This window comes from Mesocricetus auratus, unplaced genomic scaffold (genome assembly GCF_017639785.1).
Source record: "Mesocricetus auratus isolate SY011 unplaced genomic scaffold, BCM_Maur_2.0 Super-Scaffold_100007, whole genome shotgun sequence".
NCBI classification, from domain to species: domain Eukaryota; kingdom Metazoa; phylum Chordata; class Mammalia; order Rodentia; family Cricetidae; genus Mesocricetus; species Mesocricetus auratus.
Window position 1 is genome coordinate 79543135 of NW_024429191.1, and position 24268 is coordinate 79567402.

At 47.8% G+C, this 24268-nt stretch overlaps 1 protein-coding gene across 1 annotated transcript in view; it reads right to left on the reverse strand.

Moving 5' to 3' along the window:
• Positions 1–4337: 4337 nt before the first annotated feature.
• Nmt1 (N-myristoyltransferase 1) overlaps positions 4338–24268 on the reverse strand; it is a 31179-nt gene continuing 11248 nt past the window's right edge. Inside the window, exons 2-12 of the mRNA XM_040749801.1 lie at positions 23623–23731; positions 19899–20043; positions 15111–15229; positions 12605–12696; positions 11265–11381; positions 10237–10407; positions 9359–9467; positions 7137–7307; positions 6537–6704; positions 5623–5760; positions 4338–4697 (exon numbers count right to left, since the gene is read on the reverse strand). Coding sequence (XP_040605735.1) covers positions 4677–4697; positions 5623–5760; positions 6537–6704; positions 7137–7307; positions 9359–9467; positions 10237–10407; positions 11265–11381; positions 12605–12696; positions 15111–15229; positions 19899–20043; positions 23623–23731 — 1360 coding nt within the window. The 3' untranslated portion in view covers positions 4338–4676. The remainder of the gene's footprint in view (positions 4698–5622; positions 5761–6536; positions 6705–7136; positions 7308–9358; positions 9468–10236; positions 10408–11264; positions 11382–12604; positions 12697–15110; positions 15230–19898; positions 20044–23622; positions 23732–24268) is intronic.

Here is a 24268-nt window from a genome sequence, read left to right on the forward strand (position 1 = left end):
CAACCACATGGTGGCTCACAACCATCTGTAGTGAGATCTGGTGCCCTCTTCTGACGTGTCTCTGTCATGCAGTCATACATGCAGGCAGAACAGTATATATATAATAAATAGATCTTTAAAAAAATAAAGAAGAAAAGTAAGTCAGGCAATGGTGGTGCATGCATTCAGTCTCAGCACTCGGGAGACAAAGGCAGGCAGATCTCTGTCAGTTCGAGGCCAGCCTGGTCTACAAAGTGAGTTCCAGGACAGCTAGGGCTGTTATACAGAGAAACCCTGTCTCAAACACCACCCCCCAAAACAAAACAAAAGAAAGAGAAAGTGTACCTTCTCACTTTATTCCCCAAGCCAATGGGGAGAGGGACAGACTAAAGTGAGGGCTGCTGGGGCCTCTTCTCCCAGTGGGATCTGGGCTTTGTCCTAGGCAACCAGGCGTGGCTACAGGAGGCACCATGGCCTTTGGCTTAAAGCTGCTGCCAGTACTGACTCATAAGGTCCCTCCTCCTCAAGTGGGGAGGGAGCATGCCCAGCAGGGCACATTCCAACGACAGGCAGCCCTAGTAGATGAATACCTGCAAAGCCTGCCATTGTGACACTGGGAGTGTCACTGAGGAAACCATGAGCTCCAACTGTCAGGAAGGAGCCTTATGGGACTGTTAGGCTGTGACACTTTATAGATGCCATAGGGCAACAGTATTAGCCATGGGCAAGGTGGGGGTGGTGCTAGGCTGGCCTTGCATTGACTTTAAGCCCTACAGAAACTGAAGCCTGAGGCTAGGGGACCCTTCCTGTGATCCCAAGACCCAAGCCAGTAAGTGTGGCTTCTCCCTGCTAGCTGTTCCAATGGAGGGGTCTTGCTTCTCTGATGGATAGACTTGTGTGTTTAAAAAGATAATCAGGATCTTGAGTGGCCTAGGGAGGATGGGCAATGCAGGCAGACCACAAGCCCATAGCTGAAGCCAAGTAAGTCCAGTTGGGATGTGCCAGCTCTGAGGGATTGGAAAGGACCATGGCTCGGGATGGGTAATTTCCACAGGCAGAGAACAGTGAGGTGTGAACACAGGTTACAGGGCCTGGCAACCTGCCATGTTAAAAAGCACCCCTAGGAGGAGCTCCCAGAAGAGCTTTTGCCTCTCAGGACAGAGTCCCGAGAGTCCCACAGTACAACAGCATTCATTCCTCAGCTGGGCCTGAAGGATAGGCCTTTAATCGCAGCTACTTGGAAGGCTGAAGCATGATGCAAAATTGCTGACCCATGTCCAATCCCTGGAACCCATGTAAAAGTGGAAGGGAGAGCAGGAGCCCTCTGGCATGTGTGTCTCCACCATACCTCACACACGCATGCACACAGGCAGGCACGTGCATGTGCACACACTGGAGACTGCATATAGCTGGGTGGCCAGGTTCTTGCTTAGCGTGTGTGAGGAGGCTGCTTTTCTCACTCAGTGCCAGCTCCTCTGTGGTAGCTGGGTGAGGCTGGGGAGAGTCATATGTGCCCTGAAAGAGGTCTTGTAAAGCTGGCCTGCTGTTGGTGGCCCTGGGGAGAGGGGCTTTCCTGTCACCTAACCCTAGCCCAGGTGCTGCTCTACTGCCACCTGCTGCTGACCAGAGGAACACCAGGAGAGACTAGGCCATTGAGCCGCTTCCTTTATTAGAAACAAGTGAGATGTACTGAGTGGAACAATGTATTTGGTATCTCTGCCCCCCCCCACCCCACCCCCGCCCCAGCAATGAATGCCCTGGTACAGCCCAAAGAATAGCCAGAACAAAAAGGTGAAGCCCTCTCCCTGGCCCCAGATGCAGCACCTGCTTGCCACTCAGCCAACGTTTTGAGTTTAATTCCATGAAACTGTCCTAAATCTCCTCAGGTGTGGTCTATCTGCAGCCCTGCCTTCACTCGGCAGCAGGACAAGACAGGTCTGCAATGGTTCTGGGGCAGGCAGACAAGGCCACAAGAAACATTCTAGATTCCTTTCCTGACCTCAGAGTCTCTCTCTTAGGCTGTAGGCAGCTCCATAAAAACCATTCAGGGCCTTCAGGCCCCCCAGCTTGCTTTAATGCTGGTCATCTTAGGAGACAGACACCTGCTTCAGAGTGCCCGCATATGAGGGGGACAAATGGTAGAAAGAAGGCCTAGGCCTGAAATTTCCCATAAAATAACGAGTGTTAGCAAAGCTTGGTGAGAGTCAACCTTCAGATGCCAACATCTTCAGCCACAGGCACAAGTGGGGAATGCGAGCCCCATGCAGGCCTCAATCCAGGGTTAAGGCCTTTCTACCCAGCTCACTCCCTATAGCCTGGAGTCTGTGGTAGCATGGAGAGTCAATTCAAAGGCAGGAAGGGAAGGTCTTCAGCACATGGCAGAGGACTGGAGCCACGCCCGCAGAGGCCTCCCGACAGTGGCTGCCTGAGACAAGTCAGCTTGGAGGCCCCAGGGCCCTTCTTGTCTGGGTCAAGCCAGTCACAGGGCTGCCATACTTCAAAGGCTGTGGAGCAGCTCTGAATCCATGATGGCGCTCTTTAGCCCCAATCCCATGAGGGTTGAATGAAGACACCACGACAGTTTGGATAAAAACAACAAGACTTAAAAACAACGCCTGAGCCAGCTCCTGCAGACCCGGGCAGGGCGCCCATCCTGAGGCAGTCGCAGAAGCGGAGCCAGCCACCTGGTTCTGGGGACACAGTTGTTGCCAGCAGATCTGTTTCTTCCAGGGCTGTCCCCTGGGGCTGGCTGTTTCGTTCCATGACCGGGGTCAATGAAACCAAAGCTCACTCCAGAGATTTGTGTACCCCAAATCTCAGAGGCAATTTGAGAGCTGATCAAGATGAAGGCAGGAGGCCTTTCCACATTTCAGGCCCGCCCATGTAGGAGAAACTTGAGCACTTTGTTCTGTAAGAGTGTGGCCACTTAGGCACCGCGTCTGATGACTGAGGCTGAGCCCTGCCTCTCTGACGCCTCCCATCGGCACATTTTGCCAGGGGCAGCAGCTTCTTTGGTCTAAGGACCTTGGAGTCAGCTATCTTCGCTGGCACTTGCAATTCGCAGCACAGGACAGGGAGGGGAAGGAAGGTCCCTAGAGGCCTCTGATGAGAACCCCCCACAGCAGAGCTGCCTCCAGCAGTCTACAGAGCAGGCAGCGTCCTAAGCACACAAGTCCCTTCAGCACCAGCATCTGCATAACGCCACCAGAAGCCACAGCCTGATGCAAACCCCTGCTTGCCTGCAGAACAGCTTCAGTTCCGGGGACAAGGCTGAACCTGGCTCCCCTGCCCCCGAGATGCCAAGAGGTCAAAGAGCAAGGCATCATTCGGAGCTTTCTCCTAGAGCACAAGTTACAAGGAGGCTGAATGAGGCTTGCTGACATTACCTCCTAGGCCCAGGCTTAATCCTCTTAGGCCACTTGGCTGAACCCCACTGAGGAATGCCCACATGGGCAGCCATGTGCTCAGGGGCTTGACTACTTCTGGAGAAACTGGCAGCAACAATAACCATCGCTACCTCCACAAAAATCCACACATCAGCATTGGTGACAACATGCCAAGTCTAGATTGCCTCTAGTGACTATTCTTGCTGCCACTGTGGGCTGCACACCTGGAAAGGAGATAAAGGACCACAGAAGGCGAGGGCTGATGGGTTGGAAGGCACAGGCAGGGGCTGGGGCTGAAAGGCCAGGGCATCGCCACACCACCCCTGCTCAGCCTCCCTGGGATTCTCCCTTTTTGCACTAAGATGACTTAAACGGAGCTTGCACTGATATGGTCTCCACAAGATTCCAGGTACTACAAGGAGGTCCAAGGTTCCTTTCAAATAGCCAATCATCTCAGGTGGTGAAGGCAACGTCTCACAGGAACACAACACCTGTAAAGTTGGCACCAGCCAGCTCAAAAGCCTTTAAAATCACTTGCTTGCATGACCTCCTATGGGAGAAGGCCCAGGAGATGGAAGAGGGACTCGATTAATGAAATCTGTTTGCATGATTGTCACCACTTCCTAGCCTCAGAATGCAGTAGTCTGGCCTCGGCTCAGGGCCAGCCCCACCCCAGGAGCTTGTCCTGCCATCCTGGAGACCCGAGCCTTCTCCTGAGCTGGCAGTCTCTCTCTCCACCTTCCCACCTTGTTCAAAGTCAGCTGGGCAGCCAATTCCAAAGGGAAACTGGGTGAGGCTCCCCAGATCCCCTTCCTCCTGCTCCCCGAGAACAGCACCTGCTCCTGAAGAAACATTAACTGTGCCAATACGTGTCTGTCTGCCACTGTCCTTGAAGAATGACTGGATTCAGCTTCTTTCTCATTAGAGATCAAACATCCTTGTACATTTGGAACATGAAAGATATTTAAAATATTTATATATATAATATATATACTTTTATTATTCACCCGTTAACTCCATAATATGCCAATCACGAGCTAGGTTCAGCAGTTACATTCCCTTGATCACGGCTGCACGAGGTTGTTATTCATTGAAAACAGGGAGACCAGAAACATGGCCAAAGGTGACATCACGCAGCCTACGCCATTGCAATGTAATTGTCAAGTTCACTGGCGGTTTGGTAAAGCCGGTTCAGTTCTGTTCTGTTTGCCAGAGATCTCACATTTGTGAAAGTTGGACCAACAAGTGGTGGGGTTCCGTTTCCTGGTTTAAATTCTCAGTGGCTTTATCCAGAATCTCACAGGCAACCGGTTACTGTAACACCAACCCAACCTAGGAGAGCCAACGGGGAAAGGTCACGTTGAGCTGACAATGTCCAGGACTTTCCTGCCTCCCCAGTGCTGTGGTTCTGGCCCCCTGAGCTCAGAGGAGACTGTCTGCTGTGGGAGCAGGCGCTGTGTGTGGGCTTCGCTCCCAGCCCTCGCTGGGTCCTAAAGGGAAGGCAGTGGCGGCACCCTGAGGAACACTGCGCCAAAGCACCCACTCATGGGCAGCGTGCTGTAACCACTGACTGCCTGGCTGGCTGCCCCGAGGAGGTAGGGATGAAGGGGCAAGAAAGGGCCACACCGAGAAGACAATGGCAGTTCAGGACAGGAAAGGCGGACCCCAACTGGCTAACCATGGGCCTCATGATGCAGGTCTGTGATTCCAGTTCCTTGGGAACAGGAGGCGGGAGAACCTTAGGTTTAAATTATGCTTGGGCTACAGAGTGAGTTTAAGGCCAGCCTGAGCAACTTAGCGAGATCCTGTATCCAAAAAAGAACAAAGTATGGTGGCACACTTTCAATCCCAGCATTTGGGAGGCAGAGGCAAGTGGATCTCTTTGACCTGTGAGTTCAAGGCCATCTTGGACTATATGGCAAGTTCTAGGCTACACAATGAGACCCTGTCTCAGATTAAATACATTTTTTTTTTAAATTCAAAGCACACAGTTACCTAGCATACGTGAGGTTGTATGTAGGTTCAAGCTCCAGCACTAGTAACAATAAAACTGACAGCAAAGAATGCCCTGCACTGACAGCTGGGAAGAGAAGCTCCTCGCCTGTCCATCCTCACCTGCTGGTCTGGCCATCAGACGCAGTTTTCAAGGCCCAAGCACCAACCGCAGAGGCCTAGACTGATGCAGTACTCCTATGCTGTTTTAGCTGGAGCGAGCGGCTCCCTGCCTGGCAGTTCAGCCACTGGCTGTCACACATACCTTCTCAGCCCCCATGCTAGGGCACTTCCAATTGTATAGGTAATACTGCAGGTTGCCGTCCCCGATGCCGAACTTGAGCTTCTCCAGGAATGTTTTGTTCTCCATGAGATCCAGTGCATTGAATACGTCGAACCCTTTCTGCAGGGTAGCAGGAGAAATGACAATAGGTGAGGATAGGAAGACTGCTTCCCCACTTTCCCCACCTTCCTCCTGCTGTCCTACAGGCAGCCAGCCATAGGGCATTTCCTTCAGAGGCTCCAGCTACATCCTAGTTAGCACTGAGGTCTCAGAGGAACTTCCCAAGATTGTCCTCAGGCCATTCACAGTGCATTCTCTCCTCAGTGTCCCTCTGAGAGGATCAAAACTAGAGCCTGTTCCTCCCCCAAAAAGTCAGCTCCTATCAACTTCCTAACTCTATGGCTACTCAACTCCAGGCTCTCAGTGTGCGCTGACTGACTGTATGACATGCTTAATATATTGGCTGCCTGAGGCTGTGACAAGGACACTTGTAAACTCTCACCAAATTGATCTGTCCTCATGGAGAAGAACTGGCCTGCCCACAGACTGGGCACAGGAACCTTGATGGAAGCGCAAGACTGACTGACAACAGAGCCACGCCTTCCAGTCAGCCACTCCCATCTTCACCAGGGCAGAGCCCAGGTTCCCCCCTCTAACCCTAAGCCTGAGGCTGGCTGCCCAACCAGGCTCCCCACCCAAGGAGTTCAGTGACTCCCTACACTCTTCTAGACTGGAGTTTGTGGTGAGAACTGCTGGGACTTTGCCTAAGAGCAGGAGACTAAGGAAACTCAACGCCCCCAGCCTCTGGGCAGCAAACTCCTGAGCTCTGAGCTGTACTCACTACTACTAAAAAGCCCTTCCCTCCAGTCTCCCAAGACTGTGAGTCTACTCCTCACCATTTTGGCTAGAACAAGGGCATCGCTCATAAGGTCTAGAAGAGGGGTCTGGGTGTGAACGTTGTAGAAGGAGTAAGCAGCTTTCAGACTCTTGTGGGTTGGATGGTTCATGATGGTGGAGGGAAGCGTATAAAAGCTCAGGAAATCAGTCACCTCACCGTTTGCATTCTGAAGGAAGATTAAATAGACAGGCGTTGTCACACACACACAGACCATGCTACTCTGTCACCATTTTCAGGCAGCTGAAAGGTGGGCACTGGAGCAGGATGTGCAGCAAGAGGGAGCACGCTGGCTAGGGCTCTTGAGGACAACCCTGCTGGGCGTGGCCAGGGATGTCTTCACGTGGCTCGCACCCTCAGACTTCAGCTTTGGGGTCTGGACCACACTAATCCAAGCAAAGAGGCAGAGGCTCCCGATGAAGGGGCATGGAGCTCTCTATTCTGCATTGAGCAGAGGTGGGGAATCAAAGGAATCCTTTCACAAATGCAAACTGTGACCCCGATTTGCTGAGGACCAGACAGACTTCAGGAAGCCTATTCTTTTAGGAATACCAGCTCTCTGGGAACCTAGCTGTTTTTCTGGGAATGAATGTCAACTCACCTCTACCACAAAAGTGTCGATGATGTTCTCTTGGGGGTAGAACCAGTGCTCTACCTCCTCCTGGTTCATGACTGGCGTGAGGTGAAACTGCTTCAAGTACCTGGTGAGCAGCTGGTGCACTACTGGAATGTCCTTTTTTTCCATTGGTCGGAGCCCAGCTGTCTTGGGAGTCTGGAAGGAGGACAGAGAAGATGGTATCAGATATGCCTATCAACCTGGACCTGATCACACAGACCCTTAGGAGAGAAATGCAGGTCATCCTCAGTATCATCCCTAGCCCTTGAGGTATCCAGACTCAGCTTGCCTCTGGGAATTTGGCTGGCCTTTCCCTCCTTGGCAGGGCTAATGCTGGGGCAGAGGCTGGGGCATCCATTTATATCCTCGTGGTTCTAGTCTATCCTACAGAAATATAGGCCTCCCTGTCCTCCCTCTCCACAAAGCATACGGCCTGCTACCCTAGGGCCAAGTGAATTCAGTGGAAAGAAACCACATGATCCCATGGAGCAAATACTAGGGCTAGCAGACTATCTCTGGAGGCTCAGTGCACACAAGGAACGCTGGTCCAAACTGAAAACACCAGTCCCACAAATGATATATGTTGGTCACTGCCTGACACAACCAGGACAGGGACCACTTTTAAAACTTAAAAGTGTGGAGCTGGGGATATGGCTGAATGGGTAAAAGAGATTACTGTGTAAGTGTAAGGACCGGACTGTGTTCAAATTCCTACAACTCATGTAGAAGCCGGACGCAGTAGTGTAAGCATCTGTACTCTAGTACTTCTGCAGGGAGGAAAGAGAAAGACACCATAAAAATAACATGTAGAATAACTTGGGCCAGCTAGCCTGATGCAAACAGGAAAACAGAAGAGATCCTACCCACAAGGCAGGGGCAGAGAATGCCACTGGAGACTGTTTACACACACAAATGCTTATGTGTAGACTTCAGTCTGGACCTCCACCCTTCAAACTCCCTTGATAACCTTGCTCTCCCTAGGAAATGCTTACTGACTTCATTCATCATGGCAGTCTCCACCCGTGCTGGGTTTGTCACCCAAATACAGGGAGATCCATTCATTCTTCTGGATCCCAGAGCACCTGAATATGGCTCTCGACCTGTCTAGAATGCGGGGAAGCGGGGATGGGATAACACAGGGGAGAAGACATCTCCCACAGCCCCTATTTTTTTCCAACCTTCTTTCCTTCCTTTTTTTTTTTTTTTTTTTTTTTTTTTTTGAGATAGGGTCTCATGTAGCCCAGGTTGGCCTCAAGCTTGCTATGCTAAAACTGGCCTTGAACTCCTCATCTTCCTGGTCCTGTGTGCTGGGATCATAAGCACAAGACAGCACATTCAGTTTTCCAATCCCAATGTCACTCTCTCTCAAGACAGGACAATGACCCTAACCCAGTATTAGACCCATGCCAAGGTGAATAACCCCATGTGCAGATCAACCATTTCAATCTAGCAGACCTTTGAGCAGCAAGCAATTTGAATGATTGACAGCTACCCAGGGGGAGATGGCTCAGTGGTTAAGAGCACTGGCTGCTCTTCCAGAGAACATGGTTTTAAGTACAAGAAACCATCTGACAGCTACTTGGATGTGCTCTGAGGCCAGTGGAGGGAATTAAGAGTTCACAGCTCAGGATCCTGAAAGTGAACAACCTGAGATCTAGAACTGAAGACCTGGTCACTCCATACTATACAGTCCTTCAGTACCATTCTGGGTGTGTGGGGGGGTATTAAAAATCTGGCTTCTTGCTGGGCCGTAGTGGCGCACGCCTTAAATCCCAGCACTTGGGCGGCAGAGGCAGGTAGATCACTGAATTCGAGGCCAGACTGGTCTACAGAGAGTTCTAGGACAGCCAAGGTACCAAAGAAACCCTGTCTCAAACAAGCAAGCAAGCAAGCAAGCATCTGGCTTCTCTCACAAGCTCCATCAGCACGCCCCCTGCTGTCTGGCAGAAGGGAGTAGACACTGGAGCGTTTACCACACTCATCTCTGGAGCATGGGATACAGAGATAAGATCCGTTTTCTATCTATGCATCACCTAGGCTAAAAGCACAGAGCAGTGTTGTTCTCTAAGCAGGCAGCAGAACCAAGAAAATGAAGCAGAAATAAACCCTGATAGACAGTAAGACACGGAGCCTGGTGACTAGGAACTGGTGAATGGAAACCTCCCGCACATCCCTGTTCCTGCCCGCCACCCCAGAGCACCACTGGCCTCTGGCAGTCGGTAGAGCTTCATGGTGCGCTGCATGGTCATATTTCTGCTCAGGTGGGAGAACTTCACTTCAATCAGCTTCCGAGGGTTTAGGGACCGATGCCAGTACCTGTAGGGACGCAATGTCGTGACCTCAGGAGACTCTGGCCAGTCCTCCTCATTAAGAGGAGAAGGGCAGGAGACCTCTAGCAGGTGTCATGAGCGACTCATCAAGCCCCTTTCTGGAGGTGCAGGCTCATTGTCCTCCAGTGTGTCAGCGCTACCATGGGCCCTCTGAGAACTTTTCTTCCCTATTTTTCCATTTCAAAAGCCACTCTTTTGTCAGAGTAGCTGTCTGGGGAGCACAATCCACTCCTGGAACCAGGTCAGTGGAAGATTGATAAGAGTGCCCAGAAGACTGGCAGACGCGCTTACCTCCCCTTTTTCCTCTTCTGTATTCACCTCGAACTATTTTTGCAGCTCTCTAGGCAGAGATTATTCAATTGTTTCAAACCCTTTCCAAAGTGGAGGCTGTCCTTAGATCACACAGGATCAGACAAGCTCTCTTTGATCCACAAAATATTCATTAATGAAGCTAACCCAAATACTTAAAACTTAGAGGCTTTTTCTATAAAAACCCAAGTTTGGCCTCATCCTTAAAAACAAAACCCTCATCTGTAACTGGTGGTAATCTGATTTGAGAATTTCTTTCCAGCTGGTCTGAATCACACTCTCCCCCACATTCTTAAAATGTTCTCCACCTGGCTGCAGCGAGGTACCCAACCATCCACACCCCACTGAGCAGGCGTGGAGCAGGGCAATGCTATGTGTCAGTGACATCACTCCTCAGCTACAGCCAGGCACCCGCATTCCCAAGACCCACAGGAAGACATTTTTACCTGCAGGTGCCAACAGGCTTTGGCAATACCACGCCGGCAGTGTAAACAGCTTGGAAAATGCCCTCCAGGTGGACCCGCCGGGTTATCTCTCGGATCAAAACGGGAGCCACCCTCTTGGAGCGCAGCTTCTTGTGGACACACAGGAAGTTAATCTCCACCATCTTCTTCTCTCTTAAGAGGGAGGCAAAATGCTGACTGATAAGGCTTTTCCCACACGATGGGAATGGAATCTCTTCCACAGTGCTACTACCAGTTTCTACTTGGCAAGCCTGCCTCACATCCTCTACCTAAAGGAAGTGGGAAGTCTGCGAATGCCTTATCTGAAAGCACCACCAGCACTCCCTGCGGAGTCCCTGTGAGTGGGCTGAGGACTGCAGCAGACGATGAAGCAGCATTAAGAAACCCTAGAGTAAATCAAGGCTAGCCTGGATCTGAGACCAGCTTGATCTTGAACTCCCAAACTAACTCAGGCCAGCCTGAGCCATCGACTCTCCTTTCTCCACCTCCCAAGATGTAGCTTATATTATAGGTGTGTACCACTTTTGACAGATACTCTAAAATTTTGATTCCCACAAAAATCTACAGCCTGTAGACTCCAGCAGATGACTGTGAGACCATCTGAATCTGGGTCACACTGGCTCCTGCCCATTTCTGAAGCTGCTCAAGTGTGTCACCATGTGACTGGCGCAGGAATGCAGAAGTGGATGGCCGGCAAAGGTCACAGACAAGGCTACCAGCTACAACTCAGGGACAGTCTCACTGTGCAACCTTGGCTGGCCTGAAACTTGCTATGTAGATCATCGGGCTGGCTTTGAACTCACAGAGACCCACCTGCCTCTGGCACCCAAGTGCTGGGATTAAAGGAGCATGAACCATGTCAAAACACATGGTTCCCATGGTGAGTTTTACTCCCAGCATATGGATGCCTCCACTTCATTGGCTCCTCCATCTTCCTTTCACAGGTAAACATGCAGCTTTCTTCTTCCCTTCCCTTCCAAACCAGCAAGATGCTGGTGACAAGTGCTTACGTGTCATAGATGTGGATGTTTGCTGGGATGGCACTAATAAACCCAACCAGTTTCCGACTTGAGACCACTCGAACCCCGCAGTGCCACTGTGGGAGCCAGCCAGGTGGCCGGAGAGCCCTGGAACAAAGGTAAGGAAAGGAATTGTGGTACAGCTTACAGCCGGCTGGAGAGCTGCTTGGGCTCCAGAGCCATGCTGGGTCCTGAGCTGGCACTACCACTTCCCTGGGCGTTAACAACCGCATTCTTTTTAGGACCAAGGCTTCCTAGACTCCAACAGAATCAAGTCACAGGCATTTCTCAAAAGCATCTTTTTCCTGGTCATGCTGGAGATTGTGCCCAGTTTATACATATATTCTTAGTGCAAGTTCTCTGGCACTAAGCTACACAGCCTACTCTTATTTGTTGTTGTTTTTTTTTTTTTTTTAAACAGGTTCTCTAGGTACCCTAGGCTATCCTCAAACTTGTGACCATCCTGGTTCTGCCATAAGTACACCCCTATGCTAGGTTCTGTATTTTGAAACAGGGTCTTACTATACAGCCTCAGCTGCCCTGGAACCCTCTATGTAGAACAGGCTGGCTTTGAATGCAGAGATTTGCCTGTCTCTAACTCCTAAGTGCCGGTGTTATAGGCATGTGCCACCATGGCTAGTCTTTATGCTCATCTTAGAGCTTGAACTAGAGGACTATCACTTGGAGGCCAGTGATCTTTTGGTTAGGGCTAACTTGGAAACCCGAGGCTTTGCCATCTGCCCCTCAGAGCATCTCTGCTCTACTCCCCTTATCAACTGGGGTGATTCCCCCACTTGAGCCTCATGCCTATATCTTCTTAGATGTTAAACATAGCCCAGGCTAGTAGATGGCTCATCCGCGATAGGCTATTTACTATAACTGAGCATGCTCATTAACTGGATAGTAAAGAGCTTTTCTTTCACATCTTAGTAGGTCTCATCTGCCCTTCTCCCCTTGGAAAGGTCACCATATGGTAGATGATCTGTTTCTGTGTACCAACACTACACGTCTCCCTCAGCCAATCTATTTCAAGGAAGGTTTCAGCTCTAAGCACCACTTAACACAAGTCTCCAGACACAGGGACTCAAGCACAAAGCAGTTTGCCACTCAAAAGCTAGCTCTTGGGAAGGAGGAGAACTCCGTGTTCCTTTGTGGTTCTGCTGTCTGCTTTGCCCTCAAGACTGAAAGAGCTCTTGGGGCTGGAGACCAGGCCATTACCAAACATTAAGCCCTTGGATTCTTTGATTTCCTAGCCTCCAGACTCATGAGAAGTAAATTTTCACTGTTTACAAGTTAAATAAAATTATATTAAAGACATCCTTACAACTTACCACAAAAGAAACTCTGGGGAATAGTCAAATCGGAACATGTTATCATCATCTTCCACATAGTTTTCATTCAGGAGGGTGTACAGTTCTTTCAGCTGCAGAGAAATAAGTAGCTTACTGAGGTGTTCTGCCCACTGGAAGCCTATTCCAATGCCCTGTGGCTCTGAGCTTCACAGAAGGACAACGCTAATTACCAACACTACCTCAAATCTCTCAAACCTGCATCATCCCAGGCATGGCAAGGATTCTTTTATAACAAGTACCCATGGGTGTAATAAGAAACAGAACCACTAGGGGGCAGAGACACAGACTTCAGTACACAGCAGTATCTAGAGCATTGTCTCTCTACTGGAGGAAGCTTCCCGAATTCTGTGAACATGATTTTGGGGGCTGGTCTAGAAACCATTTACTCCCAGGACATCATTGTCATATTAAAAATACATAAATAAATAAAAGTTTGGTTTTTATCATCTAGCCCAAAAGACTTTTGTTCATTTTCTGCCTTCAAAGCTGTCTCCATCAGCTGGCCCAAGTAAGTAAAACATTTATTGTATAAGTCTACCTGAGTTTAACCCCTGAAGCTCACACAAAAGTAGAGGGAAACACTTTACAGAGTACACTGTGGCACACGTGCTATCCCTCTCCGTCTCCTGTCCTCCTGCCCCACCCCTGCACTCCCCAAACAGATCTGTCCCTAAACCAGGTGTGGTGGAGCTGCCAACAGTGAGAGAGTGAGCCAAGAGGAATGCTAGAGCCCAGAGTTGAGGGTAGAGGGCTCTTAAAATTAAGGGGGAGGGAGACACAACTATTCACATTTTCATCATTCCTTACAGAGAAAGAAATTCCAAATTCCTAAGTCTCTGATGTCAAAACAAGTGTGATGGTGCAGACTTAGGAGCCCGAAGCAGGAGGTCTGACTCAAAGTCAATACCAGCCAGGATGGTCATGCAACAAGACTGTCTCAAAGGTAAAAAAGAAAGTGGCTAGGGGAATGAGTAACTCAGTAGATTATCTGTCTACTAGTTCAGTATGCAGTGTTGTTCTTATGTTTCAGTTACGAGTAGAGTAGAAAGAACAGGAAACCATGCTTCAGTCACAACTAGACGAAAACACGAACCGCGAGACTCAACAAACCCATGTGGAGTTTATTGAAGGGAAAGGGAGGAAGGAAAGGGGGCAGGGGGAGAGAGAAAGAAGCAGAGAAGGGGGAGAGAGGAGCAGAGAAGGAAGGGAGGGAGGGAGAGGGGGAAGGGGCAAAGGGAGAGAGAGCTAACATGTGAAGGTGCTCGCTTAAAAGGGGAAGCTTGCACATGCGTACTGAGTCCTTACGCCCCCAATGAGAGACACAGCCATGACGATGATGTGGCCGTGCAACACGGCCCTTTGAGCTGCCCCAAGTATCTGCCTGAATGCTGATAAGGTGTCCCACCCATTGTCTGGGGTGGGGTCAGCATAATGCCAGGTTCCAACACACAGAGGGGTTTGGTCCCTAGCACCACATAATCAGGCATTGGTGACACATACCTGCAATAAATGAAACCCAAAACAAATGCTGGGCACAGTGGTAGATGACTGTAATGCCAGCACTTGGAAGGGAGATGGGTATTGGTCATTATATAACACATTACAGGCCTGCTAGGGCCATATAGTTAGACCCTATCTCAAAAACAAGAACCAGACAGCACATGCACACTTACGGATATGCACAGCCTCCCTCCCCCATATCAAGACTAAAACTAAGGAGCTGGAGAGATGTCAGTGTTTAAGAGAATGCCACTCTTTGTGAGGATCCAAGCTCATGCCTCAATACCCAGATCAGGCAGCTCACAACCCTCTGTAACTGTAGCTTCAGGGGGTACAATGCCTCTGACCTCTGTGAGTCCCCCAAACTCATGCATTGTGCTGGCTGATTTTTGTCAACTTAACACAATCTGGACATATCCAGGAAGAGGGAGTATTAATTGAGAAAATGCCTCCAGAAGAGCAGCCTGTTTTGGCCTTTAATCCCAGCACTTGCAAAGCAGAAGCAGGCAGATCTCTGTGAGTTCAAGGCCAGCCCGATCTACAGAGTTAGTTCTAGGACAGCCAAGACTACACAAAGAAACCCAGTCTCAAAAAAACAAAAACCAAACCAGCAACAACAACAAAAGAATAGCCTGTTTCTGCCCTGACTTCCGGTCAGTTAAGGAGTTGTGAGCCAAGAGTTATAAGCTAAAACAAACCCTTTCCTTCTCAAGTTGCTTTTGTTCATGGTGTTTTATCATAGTAACAACCCTAAGACACTCACATACTCACATGCAAACAAAAATAAAACAAAACTAACGACGAAGGAATAAAAGGGGAAAAAAGATTGCAAATGGGGAACTTTGGGAGGACAGCTTTCAGCCTTACAAGTCTGAGATACTAACTGCTAGTGTGTGGAGTTTGCACACACCCAGAAAGTACCAGTCTGTTCAGCCGTCTGTGTCTCAGCTCCTAAGCGTCCCACCTACAAGCCAGGCCTACTCACCACACCACGGTCTCCCAGGTCCAAGGCATCCCAAGTGAAGCCCTGCGGTAGAGTATAGGGCTCCTGGCGAATGTTGTCCTTGTCAGGTTCTACTGGCCCATGGGTGTTTACCACTTCACCTAGAAGAGCACAGCCAGGAGTCAACAGTTGGTTCCACCATGGGGGAGGGAGAGCTCATTTACAACATTCACTGGAGGGCTGGGGATGATGTTCAGCGGTTGGAGTAGTCATCTTGTTTGTACAGAGGCCTAGATGTGATTCCCAGTACTACATAACCTGGGCACGGTGGTGAATGCCTATAATCACTGATTCCCAGTACTACATAACCTGAACAAGGTGGTGAATGCCTATAACCACTGATTCCCAGTACTACATAACCTGAGCACAGTGGTGCAAGCCTATAACCACTGATTCCCAGTATTACATAACCTGGGCACAGTGATGAATGCCTATAACCTATCTGAGGGAAAACATTATCAGAGCTAATTTCCCTTGTCCCTGGGAGCCCTGTAGCTGAAGAACACTCCATGCTTGGCAACTGAAAACTCTCTTTCCAGTCACCATTGGTCCCTAGTTGAGGGCCAACGCACAGCAAAACCTCAGAAGAATAACTGGGATCCAAGGTGGCTCATTTTTGGAAATCCTTGTATGTCTCCCTTGGGCTCCTGAATGACAAACATTCATCATAGCTAATCTGGCTTCCTGCCTCCTGGTTGGTGCATTGTCGTCATGTTCTAACCCAGACACCCTTCCCTAACCTGAGGAGATTTGTAAGGAGCTGCAACAAGGCTGCCTTTGTGTCAAGAACAACAACAAAATACTGGGCTCACTCCTCAGTCAGATGATGGCTTCTAGAAGCCAGGTTTTCTTGGCCTTCTAGCTTCAGCTTCCAGCCCCGTGGGCCAGCTAACTGCCCCTGCCAGCTCAGGGCCTTGGTGCTTTGAGCCCTACAAATGCCTTCGGGCTGACTCACAGGTCTGCAGATGCTGCCCGGAACACAACCCCTCCCTCCTCTGTGGGAGAGCTTGGGAGGCTGAGATGGAGGGGAGGAACTAAAACTAGATGAAGCTGGAGAGGAAAGCCAGGCAGTCAAGGAGTCAAAGTTTTGTTTGGTTAAGACAGGAGAATGCTAAGTAGCCCAGGTTGGCCTTGTGCTCACAGCAATCCTCCTGTCGCTGGATTACAGGTATGTACCAGTATGTGCAAGCACCTTCCTATGTCCTCAGTCACTTCCTGTTTTGGAGGTGCCATCCCTCCCATGTCTGCATACAGTAGAGGGCAGGCTATGAGCTGCAGAGGGACAGGTAAAGTCGAGGGGAAGAAAAAAAATCCTGTTCCCCTCAACAAGGAAGAATGACATGATCTGAAGAGGGGCTGAAGGCTCATACAGGTCATGGACCAACTGTCCCGGACCAAAGCTTCTGAAATTGAAAGTCTTAACCCAGGCTTACATATGTGAGCTTACATATATTACCAAGAAAATGTTGGTAATAGTAAATAATTTTGGACACACACATGAAAAAGTAATTGAAAATTAAACCAAATCTGAGATATTCCAGGCAGTGTTATGTGACTTCACTATAGCCTCGGCTCTGAACACGCATGGGCATGTTGCACTGTGCATGCCAACATGCTATGAAACATCAATGAACTCTGTCTTAGAAACCTTGGCTCAGATCAAGACTACTGTACGGAGGCTGGAAGATGGTAAGGTGACTAAGAGCACTGCTGCTCTTCCAGGACTCTAGCTCAGTTCCCAGCGCCCATTTCAGGTGGCTCATAATGGACCTGAAAGGCCCGTTTCAGCGGGTGTGGTACAGGGCCCTCTTCTAGCCTCTGAGGGCAAATACATACCCAACACACACACACACACACACACACACACACACACACACACACACACACACACACACACACACACACACAGAGGCATAGGCACATAAAATTCTATGCTTACTTATTTCATTTTATTTTTGTGTGTGTATGAGTGTTTTGCCTGTTTGTATGTATATGTATCATATGTGTGCTTGGTGCCCATGGAAGCCAGAAGAAGGGGTCTGATCCCCTGGAACTTGAGTTATGGATGGTTGGCAGCCATCACACAGGTGCTTGAAACTGAAACTGGGTCCTCTGTAAGAACAAGTGTTCTTAGCCATGAGCTATCCATTCAACACATTCTGTTTACAGTAAAGGTATATGTCCATGCACAGCAGGATTTAGTTCTTTATGTGAAATAAAAGCATATCTGGCTGGGCAGTGGTGGCACACACCTTTAATCCCAGCACTCGGGAGGCAGAGGCAGACAGATCTCTGTGAGTTCCAGGCCAGCCTGGCCTACAAAGTGAGTTCCAGGACAGCCAGAGATGTTACAGAGAAACCCTGTCTTGAAAAATGACAAAAAAAAAACAACAACAAAACCCATTTCATTAATATGCAAATACCCTTTTGAGACATGATCTTATGTAGTCCAGTCTGACATTCATTGCATATTGGAGGCTAGCTTTGAACTCTTGATTTGTTTGAATTTTTATTAGAGAATTTCATCAATATATCTGAACATATTCACCCCCAAACTCCTCCCATTACTACCTTCTCAACCCTTCTCACTCAACTTTAGATTTTATTTTTCTTTCTCTATTGAGTCCAAATTTTGTTGCCCAGCTAGTGGTGGGAGTGGGGCCTGTGCTGGTGTGTAGATAACCTGTCAAGGGTCATATCACTAAAGAAAGCCGACTCTCCCTCTCCCAGTGGCTATCAAATGCTAACAGCTCCTCAGCTGTGGTGGGATTTCGTGTCCACCTTCCCCACATAATGCTGAGGTTTTGTCTGAAGAGCTCGTGCTTGCTGTCACAGTCGCCACGCCCTGCATTGTCTGTGGGACGCTTTCCTTGAGGCTATCCCCACCTCTTACAATTGTTCTGCCTCCTCTTCTGGGAGGTCCCTCGCCCCTGGAGGAGAGGCGTGACATGAGTCCACTTATGGCCGAGCACCCTGCAGCTCCTTACTCCTGCACACTGAGCAGGTCTCAACTGTGTAAATCACCTCTTACTACAAGAAGAGGATTCTCTAATGAGGGCATTTTTATTAAAGATACATATATATTTTTAAAGATTTATTTATTTATTATATATACAGTGTTCTGCCTACAATCAGAAGAGGGCACTAGATCTCATTATGGTTGTGAGCTACTATGTGGGTTACTGGGAATTGAACTCAGGACCTCTGGAAGAACAGCCAGTGGCTCTTAACCATTGAGCCATCTCTCCAGCCCAAAGACACATATTTTTTATGTGTATGACACATGTGTGTACACGCTAAAAGATCCTAAGAGGGTGGAAGATCCCTTGGAGCTACAAGTCAGGAAGTTACAATGTGTCTCACTGTGGATGGTGATCTATAATGACTAAGCCATCTCTGCAGTGTTTGGGGGCTGGAGGGAGGGCTCAGCAATTCAGAGCACATGCTGCAGAGGAACCAAATTCCCTCATCCCCAGCGTCTGTATTGGATGGATCACAACTGCCTGTTGTTATGTGTCTATATTCACAGACACACATAGACAGGTATTTCAAAACACACCAGGAGCTGGGCAGTGGTGGCGCACGCCTTTAATCTCAGCATTCGGGAGGCAGGGCAGGTGGATCTCTGTGAGTTCGAGGCCAGCTTGGTCTCCAAGAGGTCCAAGACAGCTAGGACTACACAGAGAAATCCTGTCTCTCCAAAAAAAAAAAAAAAAAAAGGAAAACAAACAAACAAAACACAATTTACTTCCTCAGCTACATACACATGAAACAAGAATTGGGTTCTAAGAGTCCCCAGAAACAAAACCCAACCATTCACAAAACCTTATCCACCAGAAGCTCCAAGGTCAGCTGTGCTTCAGGCCTAGCAGACATCTCTAACTCTAGCAAGTGCAGTTGCCTCTGGAATACTTATGGGGTTTCTGTCTGTCTAATCCCTTTACAAGTTTATTACAGCATTTTTCAGTTAAGTGTTATTTTAAGACAGGGTTTCACTACATAGCTCTGGCTGGACAGAAACTAGCCTTGTAGACCAGGCTGGCTTCAAACACAGAGATCCACTTGTTTTGTTTTTAATTTATTTATATGTTCTGCCTGCAAATATGTCTGCATATATATCTGCATGTCAGAAGAGGGCACCAGGTCTCATTACAGATGGTTGTGAGCTACTATGTGGATACTGGGAATTGAACTCAGGACTTCTGGAAGAGTAGCCAGTGCTCTTAACCACTGAGCCATCTCTCCAGCCCTCGAGATTCACTTGTTTCTGCTTCCAGGTGCTACAAGAAATAAAGGTGTATGCCACCACTGGCTTCATTGTGGTTTTTTAGGGTACCTGATGAAAAATATAGTATTTTTGGAGTTGAGTCCTGACTGTTACTTGAACTTAGTAAGCATGAATTAGCTGAGAGAAAGCAGAGGAGTCTGGGGACTCTTTTCATTCCAGAGTTCACATTTGTACACACAAACAAAACAGTCTCTCGCTAATCTAAGTGGAATGATAGACCCATTGACAGACATCCCCACTCGTCATCTGCTGAGACATTGTTCTCTGCAGACTTGAGATGATGATGGTCACTTGTTCTGTGTGTGCCACTGTGACACGGCACGGTCTCTGAACAACAGCCTTTTATATGCTCCTTCTACAGACAATCCTCTAGAAACAATCACCAAAGATCTCTAGGACCTCGTGCTTCTCCATTACAAAACACCCGCAGAAGCGCAGCCAAGGCACATTCCTTGCTCTCACCTGCAAAAGGAAATACATACCCAATTTGGGGACTGGCTGTGTATCCCAGAACTGGTAGCTTCGCTTGCTGGCCTCCTCCATGGTTTTGGCAGGTCCCTGACCCACTGAGAACAGCTCAATGGCCTTCTGTATTTCCTGGATCCTCTCTGCGGGCAAAGAGTTCATCTGGACAAGACAGTTGGAGAAAGAAAAGACCCATTGTGTTAGCAAGACTTATGAGTCACTATGAGTTCAAGAGTTAGCACACCTTTAATCTCAGCACTGGGAGGCAGTGGCAGGCAAATCTCTATGAGTTGGCTTGATTTACACCGAGAGCTCCTGGCCAACCAGTGCTAAACAGTGAGACCCTGTCCCAAACAACCAAACAACAAAAAGAGTTAGCTTGGAATAGGAGTACACATCTGTCATCTTAGCTCTCAGGAGGATTAGAAGTTTGAGGCTACAGCCTCCAAAGCCATAGAGAAACCCTGTCTCGAAAACCAAAAAAAAGAAAGAAAGAAAGAAAAAAAACAAAGTTCTTGAGAAAGCCATCTCAAAAATACAGTAGTAGCAGGTGATTAAGAAAACATGCAGCATGTATGAACAAGTATACACAAACATACAACCAAGAGTTCAAAAGTAAAGAGTACAATCACAAATGGTATGTGGTTCCTTAGTTCTAATCAGAGGTTATTTATATATTATATAAGAAATGAGCCGGGCGTTGGTGGCGCACGCCTTTAATCCCAGCACTCGGGAGGCAGAGGCAGGCAGATCTCTGTGAGTTCGAGGCCAGCCTGGTCTACAGAGTGAGTTCCAGGACAGCCTCCAAAGCCACAGAGAAATCTTGTCTCGAAAAAAACCAAAAAAAAAAAAAAAAAAAAAAAAAAGAAATGGAGAAAAGAGTACCTGAGAATTAGCTAATGGGTGCTGCCTATGAGATTTTGTTGCTTATTTTTTGGTCTTTTGGGGTTTTGTTGGTTTTGTTTTTTGTTTTGAGACAGGGTCTCACTGTGTAGCCTTGACTGGTCTGGAAATCCCTCAGTAGACCAGGCTGACCTCAAACTTTCGGCTGATCTTCTTGCCTCTGCTAGAATTATCAGTGTATACATCTCACTTGGATTTGCCAATAGTAGTTTTCCCCATCTCCATCTAATATTGTTCATGCCAAAAGTAACAGAGCCAAGTGCAAAATTTCAAGCAATGCAGAATATAAAAAATATGACGAAAAAAACCTGCAGCTGGGTGTGGTGGCTACATAAGTTTGTAGTCAGAGAGGCCTGGATACGAGGATCAGAGATCCAAGGACAGCATGGGCTACATGAGATGATGCCTTCAAGGGAAAGGCGGGAAGAAAGGAGGGGCTGGAGAGGTGCTTCAATAGCTAAGGGCACTAGTGGCTCTTCCACAGGATCCAGGTTTGTTTTGCAGCACCTACATGGCAGCTCACAACTGTGTGTGACTCCAGTTCCAGGGGGTCCAATGCTCTCTTCTGGCCTCCACAGACAATGCACACATGTGATGCATAGATATACATGCAGACAAAATACCTAGACACATAAAATAATCAGCCCCGTCCCATTAACTATAATCCTTATTATGAATAGTTTTTACCTAAAAATGTGAGAAATACATAGAACCCTAGACTTCTTTGGATGCAAGTTCTAAAACCATAAAAATCTTTTTCAAAAAGCAAAATTGGAAGCTGCTGGTAAGATGGCTCACTGGGGGGAGGCAGAGGCAGGCGGATCTCTGTGAGTTCGAGACCAGCCTGGACTACCAAGTGAGTTCCAGGACAGCCTCCAAAGCCACAGAGAAACCCTGTCTCGAAAAACCAAAAAAAAAAAAAAAAAAAAAAAAAAGATGGCTCAGTGGGTAAAGGTATTTCCTGTCAAGCCTGATGACCTGAGTTTAATGCCCAGGATCCACACGGTGGAAAGAGAGAACCTACTGCCAAAGATTATCCTTGAACTTCTACAGTTGGCTGTACGTGTACCTCTGGTATGAAGTAGCATGTGCATTCACACACAGACACACCTATAGCTCCCCACACAGCAAAAATGGGGGCTAGAGGTGTAGCTTAGTGGCAGAGCACCTGCCTTGCCTATGTAAGACACTGGGTGCAAGCCCTAGAATCACAAAAATAAAGCACAAAAGAAGCAGAAAAAACACAAAAATTCAATTACATATTATTCTACAAGTTATTCTTTAAAAAATGATGCCTTAACCCAGGCAGAAGCAGGAGGATCTCTATAAATTCCAGATCAGCCTGGTCTACACAGCAAGTTCCCGACCTACCAGGGCTACACAGTGAGACTGTGTGTTAAGTAAAATTTATAAAACAAAACACAACAAGCCTCAAGTCCATGCATTTGAAGGAAGCTACTTTGAGTATGGCTCAATACAGAGCACCTAACTGGGTTGGAGGCCCCCAGTTGGATCCTTAGCACATTAATCCCAGTGTCTCAGACCTTCCTCATAGGGAGATAAAACTACACATTGTGCCACCGAATGCACTATGTATATGTACCACAGTGTACTGACCCAGCCTCTGACTGATTAATTGATGGGTATTCTGATTGCTTTAATTATAATACTGCAACAAGCAGTTCTTGTTTTTTTTTGTTTGTTTGTTTGTTTGTTTTGGTTTTTCGAGACAGGGTTTCTCTGTATTGTTTTGGAGACTGTCCTGGAACTAGCTCCAACAAGCAGTTCTTAACCACCCTAACACTGCAACCTTTTAATACAGCTCCTCGTGCTATGATGACCCCCAACCATAAAATTATTGGGTTGCTACTTCATAACTGTAATTTTGCTACTGTTATGAATCATAATGTAAATATCTGACATGCAGGTTATCTGACATGGGACCCTAAGGGATCGTGACCCACAGATTGAGAACCACTGCTAATGATGTTCTTTTAAATTAAAAAATATTTTCTGGGGCTGAAAAGATGGCTCAAAGTTTAAGAGCACTGGTTGCTCTTCCAGAGGTCCTGGGTTCAATTCCCAGCAACCACAAGATGGCTCACAACCATCTATAGTGGGATCTGATATCCTTTTCTGTTGTAAAGGTATACATATATATATATATATATATATGTATATATATATATATATATAAAATCATATATACATGAGATCATAAAATAAATAAATAGACCTAAAAAAAAGTTGTTCAAAAATGCTTTGTAGCCGGGACATAGTGGCATGTGCCTTTAATCCCAGCACTCGAAAGACAGAGGCAGGCAGATCTGAGTCCAAAGCCAGTTTTGTCTATAGAGTAAGTTCTAGGACAGCCAGGCTATATAGAGAAACCCTATCTCAAAACAAACAAACAAATTCAAAACAAATATTTTGAATGTGTCAGAGAATAACTTTCAGGAGTCGGTACTCTCCATCCACTATAATGGTCCAGGGGACCAAACCGGTCACCAGTCCTGGTGCAAGAGACTTAAGACCCATAAAACCAAGAACACTGCTCTAAGAAGTGTTCATCAGCCCGTGGCACCTGGCGCATACATGTAACGTGTGCCTGTAATTCTGAGGGTGCTGCACTAGAGTTGGGTCTAACCTACAGGGTCTTCTAAGGTACCAAGAACAGTTTCACTGAACACCAAGGTCTAGGGCACAGAGGGCAGACAGCACTGAAATGTCTTCCACCTTTAAATAATACCGGTGGAGATAATCAGTTTAAGTTGTTCCTATGCACTTCCCTCATTTCCCTCAAAACTCATCAGTCACAGAAAACAGTCTCCTTGTTACCTTCACAGGCTGATCCTGGGCTGAATCTGTGTCATTGCCTTTCTCTTTCTTCTTCTTCTGTTTCTTTTTCTTCTTTTTGGCTCCAGTGTCATTGGCTGGACTCAAGCCACTGTAAGACAAAGTAAACACTGATGGAGGCCTAAAAAAACATCAAATGCTTTAAACCACACTGACAAAAGGCTTTTCTGTCGAGCAGGCCTTCCTAATCAAGCCTATTGGCTTCAGAAGCAGGCTGGAGAATCCAGCTCCCAGAAGGGGCGTTTGGAGGACACCAGCAAGCACAACCCCCCAGGGAGGAGACTGCAAGGCAGGTCCTATTTATTTCAAAGGGCCTTTCTGTTCTTGCATTGGTTCACTCACTCACTCACTGAGACAGGGTCTCCAGCGGCCAAGGCTGACCCCCACCAGTGACTTTGAACTTTTGATCCTCCTGCCTCCACCTCCAAAATGCACTCTGCCCACCTGGTTTATGGGGCTCAACAAAGCTTCCTGCATGCAAAGAAAGCATTCTACCAACTGAACAACATTCCCTCCCTCCCTCCCTTTCTTTCTTCCTTTTCTTTCTTTTTTTTTTTTTTTTGAGACAAGGTCTTACCATGTAACCTTGGCTAACCTGGTACTCAGTATGTGTCTCAGGTTGAACTCA